Source organism: Castor canadensis, chromosome 2 (assembly GCF_047511655.1).
Source record: "Castor canadensis chromosome 2, mCasCan1.hap1v2, whole genome shotgun sequence".
Lineage (NCBI taxonomy): Eukaryota > Metazoa > Chordata > Mammalia > Rodentia > Castoridae > Castor > Castor canadensis.
In genome coordinates this window covers 33,156,610-33,169,771 of record NC_133387.1, presented here as the reverse complement: position 1 = coordinate 33,169,771, position 13,162 = coordinate 33,156,610, and the positions used below count along the sequence as shown (strand labels likewise).

General features: G+C 34.8%; 2 protein-coding genes and 1 long non-coding RNA gene across 5 annotated transcripts in view; 2 read left to right on the top strand and 1 right to left on the bottom strand.

The window, feature by feature from the left end:
* Window positions 1-9,541, top strand: part of LOC141419944 (uncharacterized) — a 112,953-nt gene extending 103,412 nt beyond the window's left edge. For all 3 annotated transcript variants that reach the window (XR_012444684.1, XR_012444678.1, XR_012444672.1), the window contains one exon: window positions 8,474-9,541. This is a non-coding gene — a long non-coding RNA (uncharacterized lncRNA). The remainder of the gene's footprint in view (window positions 1-8,473) is intronic.
* The window catches only part of Kcnd2 (potassium voltage-gated channel subfamily D member 2), a 454,936-nt gene that overhangs the window by 237,811 nt on the left and 203,963 nt on the right, over window positions 1-13,162 (top strand). The window lies entirely within an intron of this gene.
* LOC109685541 (ubiquitin-conjugating enzyme E2 C-like) lies at window positions 4,153-4,712 on the bottom strand. Its single transcript, XM_020162427.2, has one exon. It carries the CDS (start codon window positions 4,710-4,712, stop codon window positions 4,188-4,190), a length of 525 nt encoding a protein of 174 aa, XP_020018016.1. The 3' UTR covers window positions 4,153-4,187.

The window sequence follows — 13,162 nt, the reverse complement described above, 5'->3', positions numbered from 1 at the left end:
CATTAGTGAAACCACTACATGTTGCTTTTTTCAGGAGGGGACTGGAGTTTAACTCAGGGCTTCACACCTCCAAAGCAGGTGCTCTACCACTTGAGCCACACCTCCAGTCCATTTTGCTCTCGTTACTTTAGAGATGGGGGTCTCACAATATATTTGCCTGGATTGGCCTCAAAGTATGATTCTCCTGATCCCAGCCTCCCAAGTAGCAAGGATCACAATCATGAGTCACCAGCACCCAGCTATATATGATCTATTTTCAGATTCCTAGTAAATAAAGGAAAATATGAAAATACAGAATTCAGAGCATCTTTTTCTATTTTGTTAAAGGAATAGAGAAGAAGAAAAAGAATGCTTACGGATTTTGAATAACCCCTACAGGCTTGGGTAATGAAGGTTGGGTCCCAGCCCGTGGCACTACTGAAAGGTGGTAGAACCTTTAGGATGTCTGGCCTAGTGAAAGGTTACAGGGGGTGTGCTCTTGAAGAGGATAAAGCAGCTCTGGCCATCCCCATCTTTTTGCTTCCTGGCTGCCATGAGGTTAACAGGCCTCTTGTGGTACATGCTAGCACCATGTTGTGTATACTATGCAGCCACAGGCCCAAGCAACAGGGTCAAGTGATCATGCACTTAAATTTCTGAAGCCCTGAGCTAAAATAAACTTTGCTTCTTAAGTTGAGTATCTTAGGTATTTGTTATAATGACAAGAAGTTTACTAATATAGAAAGTATTTGGAAGGGCACATTAGTTGAGGTTATTCTAGCTGTAATTACAAATATTCTCTACATTTTAAACAGAAAACCCTAATAGAAGTTGATTTATTCCTCATGTGTCAAAGTGGGTGGCTTTCTTTCATGTAGTGATTCAGGAATGCAGGTTCCATCTATCTTGTAACTCCACCATCTCTAAATTTAGGTAGTTAATGCAAAGAGAATTGAGGAAGTATACTCACTTAGTAAGCAATCTGTACAAGTTCCATTGGTAGGAAACAGTCTTGGGGCCAACAATGAATGTGAGATCGGCCAGAAATTTTAGTCTACAGACTATTACAGAAAGAGGTTTATATAACAGTATTCTACCAATTAAACTCTCTGAAAACCATATTGATGCAGAGGAAACCTCGTCTTAGCACAATGACATAAGAATACTGTAAATGTAGTGAAAAGAAAGTAAACTTGTTTTTCTTTAAAAGAAACTCATCCTAAAATGTAATAATTTGGTTTCTAGAAGTCACAAAAGCTAATAACTTTGGCCTTACAGTGCAATATCATGGCCAGTTTCAAAAATTTCCTTTCTAGGGTTGTTTCCTTTAAGTTTCAATTGGCTCTCTGAATTACAAAATCAGGGGAATACTCACTAAATCAATTAAGTATGCGTATTTTATCTTTGTCAGATTTATTTAATAAATATAATCAAATCTTAAATTTGTAGAATATGTTTTTCCTTCTCAGGCTTGCAAAAATTTAATACATTGTTTTTGATTAAATATTGAGTATATTTAAATCTAGATATTGAGTCACATTCAGCAAAGAAATAGATAAAATTGGATCTTTAAATGCATTCTGTTAACATTTGAGACATTCATTTCCCAGTCTCTAAATTAAGCATAATAATTTATGTCCCATTTGATTTATATATGAAAGTTGCTAGGACATGAAAATGACTTTATATTTATATACAACTATCCTTGCTGTTATGGTTTTATTATATTATTTGTGTGAATGTGTCTGTCATTTATGTGTGCATATACACACACTGCATGCAGACACAGAAAGTGTCCCTGTCATGTTATAGAAGAGCTTAGCAGAAAAATCTGTTAAGTAAATTCCAAGAAAGGCTTAACTTCTCTAACTGAAAAACTTAAAATCCCTCTATCCTGTAGCATCAACTATTTAGTCACTTAAAGACAAGGAGTATACTCTGTTATCTCCCAAATTGCCATCCAGTTCTATTACTCCATGAAAAAATAAAGTCATAATGACATAGAATTGTATTTCAGTCACAACATTGCAACAATTCATCCGCCCTAGTCTCAGCTTCTACTTTGACTTTTTCAGCTTTGGTTTTGGTTCCCCATTTATGATTTTTCCCTGCCATTCTTCTTCATCTTCCTTCTCTGTACCTCCATTTCCCTTCTTGTTCTCACCTTGTTGTTAGGAAAGGAAATTACTTCCTGCTGCATGCCTCTATGTTAGCTCTCATTTGGACTTTTTTAGAAAAGGCCTTATGTAAGCACTATATAAAAATACAAATTAATTTATGTACTTGGACATAAGGAATGGTATTAGAGCAGAATGCACGAAGACTGACTTATCAACCAAAAATATAAAGATTGGCCCTAAAAGACTCATTTAATCTTCTCAGACTTTCACTAAGAGAATTACCTTAGTTACTCACTCAAAAGATAGAGACATTGAAAGATCAGTGGGATAATTATATGTTAAGTGGCCTTTGGAAGAAAGCAGAGGGGTAAACAAAAAGGACTTCTCATCCTCACCTTGCTTTCATAAATGAATGTTCTCTTTCAAATAGTGCTACAAATTCTCAAAAAAGTGATTGTCCAGCATGTATTATAATAACAGTCTAGAAAATCATCCCTAGTACACCAGAAAGGGTAAATAAAAGGCATGAATATTCAGGTTCTTTAGGTTCTAAATCTCCAACTAAAAAATAAAAAAACTGCTTTATGACCTTAGACAAATCACACCACTGAAAGTCCCAGGTTCTGTCTCTCTAAAATGTGGTAAATTTAGTGCTGATTTCATGAATAATAAAGTGAATCTCTATAAAGCATTTGTTTTATGGAAATACTAAATAATAAAGTGCTTCCTTATATTCTGCCAATTTCTGGCAGTGTTTTTTGTCTTCGTTACTTAGACATACCTAGCTTTTTTATTCTTATTCTGAATTCACAATGTTTTTCACTGGATTAGGCAATTGGAGCAACCAGAAATAGAAAACACAGGGCCTGTATCGGTGGATATACACATGAAGCAGGTAAAAGAGTTCAACTTACTGGGTTCTAATAGCTCCAGAAAATGCCCTTTCTATTCAGGCTGTGCACAATATCGCCACACACAAAGCTGAAGGAAGCCAAATAGCTTTGGCCTAACCTGGCAAGTCATGATGCTTTTACACCAGATAAACTTGGAACACTTCACAAACAAGAATGTCATACTGGACTATGAAAAAGCAATTTATTGGCACAGACAATTCAAAAGACAAGAATGATGCCTGGCTGACTTGGAGGTGATAAGAACACTTGCAAATCTTGCAAAATATACTGTGCACAGTTCAGCTTTGCTTCTGTCCACTTCTCCCCTCTTCATCAGTTGAGATGCTATGATCATATGCCTAATAATTTATTTCCCCTACCTGAACAGCACACTTTGGTGTCTTGACAAAGAACAGGAGTAGAATATATATGGATTTCACAAATATTCCTGCTTAATCAAGAATGCTATAGTGTAAACTATACAAAATAAAAGTTTCACTCGAATGTTGCATTAAACCTTTATTTGCAGATCTTTATTTTTAGAAATAAAAAATGTTATTTCATGCTTTCTAATATTATACTGATATTTAAAAATATATAATAAGTTATCAAGAGGATTAGTCAATTATCCCTATAGGTAAATTTGAACTGCCTGGGCAACTCAGAAAAAAGAGACTATAGAACCAAGGTATAGCTGTCATTCAAGGTCACCTCAAATAACAAATCCTGCATAAAAGCCTTCCCTGATTCATTCTAGGCAGAGAGGGATGGCTTGCTCAGAGCTGCCATACATCTCCTGTAAACAATCTACTTCCATTGCCTAATACGTTGTTGTCACATGTCTAGTCTCCAACTAGTCTATAAAGTTCTGAAATTTCAAACCTATAATTTATTCATTTTTGTTTCTTTAGAGAAACCAGAATTTTGCTTTGAACTTCATGTAACAGCCAAACCTTTAGTATGCTTTGTAAATAGAATGAATGTAGCATTTATTTTACATTTTTTTGTACAAAAATAACCAAGACAATATTTATTTAATTTACATTACAAGGGCTCAACCAGATGCTTAATTTAAAACAGAAACAAAACAAAAATAACACCACAGCACAAGATAGAGTCCTACACAGAAATCAAGGAAAAGACAAGCCATCTAAGAAAAAACACAGACAACCCAGGAGAGGCTGGACAGTTCGGGTCAGGGCCCTTGGCTGGAGACCTGCTTCCAGTAGGTTTCTTGCAGGTACTTCTTAAAAGCTGTGGGGTTTTTCCAGAGCTCAGCAGCATGTGTGTTCAAAGGACCATTGATACTGGATTCTCCTAGCAGGCTCTGGATGGAGAGCAGGATGGTCCTGACATCATATAGGGCAGACCACTTGTCGTTGAGGATGTCCAGGCAGATGTTACCCTGGGTGTCCACGCAGGGGTGATAGCAGGGCGTGAGGAACTTCACTGTGGGTGCATTGTAAGGGGAGCCACCGGGAAACTCTAGGGAGAGCTTATACCTTGGCTTTTCATATACCGGATCAGCTGCTCCATGGATAGTCCCTACCCATTTGAAAAGGTTGTCTGATTCAGAGAAAGCAGAGATTCCTTTGTCTCCAGACATCATGAGGGTCATCAGCTCCTGCTGTAGCCTGTTTCCCACAGGACCCCTGGCGGCGCCCTCGCTAGGCTCAGTTCCTTTTTGGGTGGCGGCTGGATCGCGATTTTGGGAGGCCATCAGAGCGACTCTTCAAGGACACAGGAACTCTGAGAACACGACTGCAACACTATTTTACATTTTTTAGTGAAAGGAGACACTATTGCTAGTTTCTTTTGTGATAATGATCATAAACCGTTACGCTTCTGGGCAAACAGGTGTATCTGCACTGTGCTTAAATGCGTCTCTCATGATTCCACCACTGTTTGGTTTCTAGCCTCCTTCCGCACCGTGCTTTTGCACACAGACACACCCGGAGCTACAGCCAGGCCAAATTATTTGCAGTGCCCACAGACTGTCTAAGCCTCTGAATAAAACTCAGTTGAAATGGTGCTTCATAATCCCTTCTTCAAGTCTCAGAGAGGGCAAAGTAAAATTTCCCTGTTGACTATGGTTCTTAATACAGCCTTGTAATCTTTTCTACCCGTTTGTCTACCCCATTATCAACACTGTAGGACTCTATGCAGGTTCTACACCTTTGTTTTCCTGTTTCAGGGTTCTTGGCTTATTGTATAGACATAATTAATTGTGGTATTCAGTGAAAAAATTATTTTAAAGTTCATTATAATCCAAACCGGAGCCTATCATTAATTGCTGGCCTGAATGCTATTAATTCAGGCCAGCAACCTTGCCTCAAATTTTATAATAGGAAAGTGACCAATGCATGATCTTTAAACCCTGACTCACCAATAATGTTTAATAACTTATTAAAGATAAATAATGAAATACTTGAGAGAGTTCACCACTTATCTTTTAAATTGAGTCCATCCACTTCCAGCGTGGTAAACCATGTCTTAGTGTTGTTAGCTCTGTTCTGTGTTTAGGGTTTAACTTCGGTTACTAAGCACTGTGTTCTTTAACATTATCAGTCTGTTCTAACGAGTATTACCCAAAAAATGCACTGAACAAAATTCTGTGTGTGGTTTAAAAATGAAGTAGATTTCCAGCTATTTCAGAAGAAATTAGTCTTATATTCTTAGAATGATAAAATTTTAAAATACGAATCATTTTGAGTGTTAAGTGGTGTGTACTTAGGTGCTTTTACATAGACTAGCAACATTGCTTAGAGTTTATGGAAGAAGTTTTCATGATTTTTACATAAAAGCTTTTATTACAAGCCAGATTATACTAATTTAACATTTTGAAACACCTCAATAAGAAGGGGAAAGTTTCCATTCTGGCCAAGCCAAAGAATTGTTGAATCAAAAATGTGAAATATGAAAAAGTATGAAAAGATCAAGAAAAACATTTTTAAAGCTCATTTTTTTTAAATACAAAAAGTAAAGTCAGCTAACATCTCAAAAAAAGCCAAAAATCAGGAGGACAAAAGAAATGTTCTAAAAATAACAAGAGACCAGGAATTGAGAAACAAGAATGGAACTTTATAATAAAATACGATGTGCACTATTACATTACTTTAAAAAGTTTCTCTTTCAGTTCTATACTAGCCTTTAAAATATATGCTTAAATGCTCTTTCACTGACATTTAGTTTTCAAATAGTACTAAATATGAACTTAGCCTTCATTTGTTTAGAAATGTAATTTCATTCCTCATAATTACTGTTGTAACTGCTTTCATGGTAGAGCCTTGTTAATTCACACTAATGACAAGGAGACAATTGCTGACTTTTGAAAATTACTATGTGAACAAATATAATAAAAGCCATGGATATTTCATTTTAGGATTACTTTGCTCATTTATTTTGACAATTTTAGTTTCACTTATAATTATTCTGATAACACTAGAACTAGTCAATAACCTAATGCATACTCTATGAACCATATAATTCTCACAAGAGACAATTTCTTGCCAAGAAATTGCTTGTATTAGCTATCTTACAATACCAAATTATCCTAAAACTCATTGGCCAGGAGATGTAGCTCAGAGGTAGAGCATATGCTTAGCATGTACATGGCCCCAGGTTCAATCCCCAGCACCAAAAAATAAAGTCTTCATTTACTCCCAATTTATTCTTTAATCATTCTAAATAAGCGAGATATTGTTACAACTTGATCTAAACTATGTTTTAGGTTAAATAACTTCTGTGTTTTGTTGGTTACTGTAGATATTACTACCAGTGTTTTGAATCAGATAAAATAATTCTTAGAGTCTGAGTTGCCTCCTAACCCCTTCCACAAATGTTTGTTTGCTATTCTCTACAAATTCAAGTTGTCAACCACTTGAACAACATCTTAAAAGTTATTTCTATAAACTTTGATTTGGGGAAGAAGTTTTAAAGTTTGGAGCTTGAGATTGAAATTGAGATGATTTGATTCTGAGCCTGAGTCATGGAATGTGTCAGGCATGAAACTTTCCTCCTTTGAGCCTCTGTAATTTCAATTAGTTTTTGAATTTTTAGCCTACTTTCTAGGGGTGCTCTTTATTTCAGGGCACCTACTTATATTCAAAATGCTATGATTATTAGTCATAAATCAGCAATAATACACACTGGCATAAATAAAATAAATTCAAAATCCTTGCTTACAACAACTCTGAGGGCTTAATTCGAAATCTCAATCTTTTCACAGGTGGCCACACACTTGTTAGATTTACACCTTTACAAGTGATGAATTGACTCATGTTATTCTCTGTACCCTTGATATAATTTCCCAATATTAACATTACACAAGCTCTTGCTCACTAAAGCATAAAATACCATGTGCCTAGTGTAAAGCCATTTGTTCATTCAGTAATCATTTGCTAAATGAATGAATAAAAAATGAAAACCTATTTTAAATGCCAAGTTGACCCATATCAACTCAGTGAGGCTATATTGAGACTTATATTTTTTCTATGCACATACCCTATCCAAATTCTCTTTTAAATATATTTTATTTTCCACATTAACAACCTCATGGCAACCTGTATTTACTACTGTTACTCCAATACGATGTATTCTGTCCAGATATGTTCCTGGACAGCTGTCCTCTAGCTGTCCTTCTGCCTTAACAAATGATAATCACTTCTTATAATCATGGGATTTCCTGCCTTCTCGAAGACTTTCCCCACAGGAGAAGAGAACTCTCTGCCTTTTATCTTCACCCAGTGCACTCTCCCCAGGCCATGTTCATTAACATGCTGACACATGACCGTGATCTATACATTCTCTTTTATGAATTTTTATCTACATTTCACCAGACAACACTTTCTGGTTCTGATTCAAATCAGAATTGAACTAATCAATGTTGATTATGCATTTCAGAAAAAACAGCAGAGTGTAGAAAGAGAAATAGATCTTAAATCAAAGGGTTTGGGATGAATCTCAACTATGAAATTTATGTGGCTTTGGGGAAGAATAATTCCATTAAATCCTCTTGACATTGTCTTTCCATGTACAGAAAAAAAGTTCTACTTCAAGATTAAAAACTGTAAGGCTATAAGTTTAATCTTGTAAAAACTTTTAAAGGAAGTTTCTTATTATCTTCTTTTGTTCTATTTATACCTAATAAAGGACTCCAAATACAGAATGCAATATCCTGTGCACTCTCCAACGGAAACATTTAATTAGTTTGAGGAAGCATGACAAATATATGCTGATAATTTGTTGATTTTTTAAAACATATTGTGTCCAATAAGTCAAAAAAAAGACTCAGAAATGGAGCTTATTGTGTGCGGGGGGGAGGTGGAATTTGATCGTTAAATATCAAATTTTGATAATTGTTCATTGTAGAAAAATGTTTATATAACATTTTAATTCTCCTACTTATTTTTAAATGTTATAACATCCACACTGGACTTATTTTTTAAATATGTAGAACTGTGACTCTTTTTACTTTTCTAGTTTCTGTTGACATTTCTTTCATTGGCAGAAGAACCATAGCTGAACTCTCAGATCACTATCCATAAATGAGAAGGTAATGTATCTTTCCTATACCTAAGAGCACATAAAATATTTGACTTTAATTTAATAATAACAACAATGGATCGTTTTAACTTTCATAACCAATAGAGCTCCAGAAAATATAATGAAGTGGATTAGATTCATTTAGTAATTACTATGGCACTTTATCAGATCTGTACAATGTGCTGGCTGAGGAATCGCATCAATATATTTACCCTAATGTATATTGTTATATAGTATATAATAAACTCTCTATTTTATGGTCTTCTGGGAACTGAGGGAAATGATTGAATTAGCAAGAACACGTGAACTGGGGGAAATTAAATCAACTTTAATAAGAACATCCATAAAACATGCTGCAAGCAAAGTATAACGGTCATTAGGGGCCTCATTCCTGGAAATCAATAAAACATTTCAAGGGTCATATTTTTATAACTTTTTCTTGCCTGGAGTTGGAGTCAGCTCAAGGGCACCTTAAAACTGCCAGACACCTGAGGATTCCTGACTTTAGGGATCCTACTTCTCTAATGTGGTTGCTAAGTATTCTTTAGTTTTATATAGGGATTTGGGCCTAAGAAAGTCTCACATCAAGTAATAGGTGAATTAAGCACATCATTGGTCAGAAATGTATGCAGAAAGTTTCCTATTTTTTCCCTGAAAACCCAAAATTTCTTGAACCAGAAGTGGGTTTTGCCCATTTTAACCTATCTAGACCTTGCTGCTGCTCATTTATGACTGTGGGACTATAGGTGGTCTTTATCACCTCTTTATTCATTTGTGCAGTTACTCAAATGTTCAAAATATGATTTTATTTTCCCTTACAAAACAAAAAAAATGCACATCTTAAATAAAGCAAAAATGCAAGTATATATTTGTTCAATGTCTCCTTCCTTTCCCCAATGCATTTTCAATTTTACTAATGTACTTTCAGATAATTGCTAATTGTTTTATTATCATTCTTCTAGAAATGTCTGTTACCTTATATATAGTAAAATATTTACATGTTATATGTCATAATGTACGTATTCTCTGAATCTGGGATTACATTATACATGTCATTATGATATTTTTCACATATATAAATATCTATATATGTTCTGTATTGCCTAGACTGAGTATACTATGATTTATTTGACCACTATTTTTAGCAAATGATTTGGATATTTTTTTATCCAAGATTATACATAATTTACTATATTCCTTAGTATACTTACAAATTATTCTTTTATGTTTACTTTTTTAAGTAATCAGTTTGTGTGTGCAGTTAGGTTGCCCTGGTGTTTGCCTAGGTCAGCATTTTAATCCATTCTAATTAATAATTAAGAGAAGCTCATTGTCCTTTCCCTTTTCCTCGGTCAGCCATCCCCTTTCTAGGCTCTGAGTATTTAGATTCCTTCAGAGGAACTCGATTACGCTAGGAGTCATGTTTTTTAATTCATGTAGAGTTATATATTCCTTACCTCTAGTGGACTTTGACATCATTTGTTCCTACCTGTGTAACATCTTCCAGTAATGCTCCATAGATCCACTTTCTTGAGAACATATGTTCCCCATGTTGGCAGAAGTTAGGAAGAAATTGGTTAGCTCAATAAAAATAAATGATAAGCATCCATATGTCAAGTTTTTTATATTTCTTCTAATAATTTTCAAATAGATTAGTTTCTGAAAGGAAAATTCATCAGCAATCTTGGATAAGTAACTGTATTACCTTTGTAATCCTATAAGTATAAGGCATAAAACTTTAAAAGCTTTTCTGCATCTTTCAAGGCCCAGTTTAGGAAGGTGTCTGAACCCTAAAGCAGTTTTAGATCTTCCCCTAGTCAAAGTTACTTCATTATTTCTGTTCCCATAGTTCATTGCTTACTCTTATGGAAGCATGTATTACACTAAGCATTGTTTTGTAATTGTGTACTTCTTTCTTCTACACCGGACTTGAGGTTAATTAAAGATAAGGGAAATGACCAATTCATCTTTATATTAGCAGTGAGAGTACTGTAAGTTCATGAAAGTGTACTTTTAATGGGAAAGAGAAAATAGAAGGAAAGTATAAAAAGTACAAGGACACATTTATTAAATGAATAAGTGGGTGAAGTTGTAGCTTTGAAAGAGCAGGCAGATTTGTAGAATAGAGATATTTATCCACCTGCTTTGATCACAAATGGTTGCTGTGACATAATTGTAGAAAGTGATAACATAAATACATTGTTTAAATATAACTGTGATTTTTGTGATTGTGCTACACAATAAAGCATTAAAACAATTCAGATACATTTACTTTTTTCTCTGTGATTTTATTACTTTCTGTTACTAAGACAAACATTGTTCCAATATCCTTAAGCCCTGAGGGAAGGAAGAATGATTTTCTCAGTAGTTTATACAAATACTGCTCTTCAAATTGGATCTGGAAAGCTTCTGTTAAAATGGCAGTAGTGATAAAATTTAGACTCTCAGTTGAAATATATCATTACATTTTAACTTTTTTCTATCTGTGCAGAATGATTTAGAAATTGGATTGTGAAGAAGAATAACTTGTTGTATATGCAAAAGGGTTGTTGTTTTAAGTGATTAACTTTTTAAAACATTGATGACACTTTTTAGAAGATGAACTTAACAATAAGCTTTTCTAGTATTGAGTTAATAAATCTACCCAATTAAATACACAATTTGGATACAACATTAATGCAATTTGGATATAACATCATGGTGATTTTAAGATATTATATGTCATTTAAAAGTAAACTAAATTGAGATTGGAGTCAATATCTTTTGTTTTTGGACCATGGCCTTAATGTACTCATATTAACCAGTAGATTCTAGAACATGAACAGAAATGGGCTAACTCTATAAAAACAACACATGTAGATGAAACACAAAGATGACACAAACTTTCCTATAATGATTACTCTCCTATGTAACCATGGTTATCCAATCATGAACAATTTCAACTTTATACTTGAGTCAGCTCTATCCTAGTGATGCATTATGACACAATTTGACTACTTTCTTAGCTTTACTCTCTCTTCAATGTCTTGACATATAAGGCACACAAGAGAATAATTTTACGATTTGGGGGACTTCCAGATTGACAAACATGTTGTTATAACTCTATAGATGATTTCTTCTTAAAATTATTTTTCCACTGGCAATTAGTACATGATTTAAAGTTGGAAAGGTAGGTACTATGAATCACATTTCAAAAAAAAAAGTTGCACAAAGTCTGCACTTAGTACTTTTCATCCTTACCTATTACCTAAGGAATATTAGTGAAGGTACAGTGCAGAACACTTGTGTGGTAAATGTTTACCTGGGAGCACACTGACCCATTTGGATACTAAGGCTTTTGTCTCTTTTCTTACCTGCCCCTCTTAGGTTTCCACCGTCTCAGTGGCGATAAAGGCTCAGAGAGTGAACAGTGTCTGAATTTGTGCTTAAGTAGGAAAGATGTTTTCCTAGTAGCTTATTCAGCAATGGGACTGAGTATTCTGAATTATTGCAATGTAAAGGATGCCAGGATTTCAGATATACTTGGGCCATTTCACCTTCACCCTGTTCTTCTCTTCTAGAAAGCTTTTCATGGCAGTACTCCAGCCACCTTTCTTCCAGTTGAATTTGAAATGCTCTATTACCTTGGCTAAATTTCAACTGTGTCAGTAAAAATCCCAAAGAGCAAATCAAGCTAGCAGGAAAATTGCCTTTCCTAAATAAACAGACTGCTGACCCCCAAATGAGAGAAAAGACATTCTGCCATTGGGATTATTTCATAGTCAGTTTTAGTAAATACAGTCATTTTCTTGTGCATAGGCTTTCAATTGTTAACTCAAGTTGAAACCTCAGTTTAAACTGGGTGCCTGTCTTTTTGGACTGAGCCCAGTCCCACACCTTGGACTGGAATACAACCACAAAATCTGATTCATCACTAGCCTCAAGATATCTGTGTTCCTCCAAGGAGTGATCAGAACTAAGTCTACCATGCCATTTTACACTTGCTATCTGTGTCTTCTATAGAAGACTATTTCTTCCTCTATGGGAAGAGATATTTTCAAAGGCACACGCTTTCTGGTCATTACATTGTTTTCCTTTATAGTCTTCACTTAACTCCCACAGACATTGTTCATTGATAAAGAAATCTACTCATTCATAGTTCTTTCTGGGGTCATAAAGTGTTCATCTAACATTAGATCTGTGGTCATTTATTTTGAGGAACATGTCTTCTATTCCACTTCATGTCCTCATTCCCTTGTCCTCCCTAAATCTGGTCAATACCCATCACCCTAGGCAACATCTCCAAAACTTTAATAGCAAATATTCTACTCCCTGACCACTACTTATTATCTTTCTACCCCATATCCTTGATTAGACAATTATTCCATCACTAGTGGCATAATACCTACCGTTATTTAACCTCACATTGTTCAATTCAACAATTCAATCATTATTGCATATCTGCAATCCATTAACTACCAAATTTTTATCATCCTTTACCTCAACCTTATTTGCTGCCCTTTTACTCAGCTTAGATTACATAGTTTGTCATTATAATCACCACTCCCTCACATTCTTTGCCTATTTTTCTCTTTATCAAACTCACCTGTCAAATCCCAGCATTAGTAAAATCCTCTCCTCCTACTA

Excerpts from the sequence above, each read along its gene's own strand:
- LOC109685541 (XM_020162427.2), bottom strand. The coding sequence starts at position 4,712 with ATGGCCTCCCAAAATCGCGATCCAGCCGCCACCCAAAAAGGAACTGAG.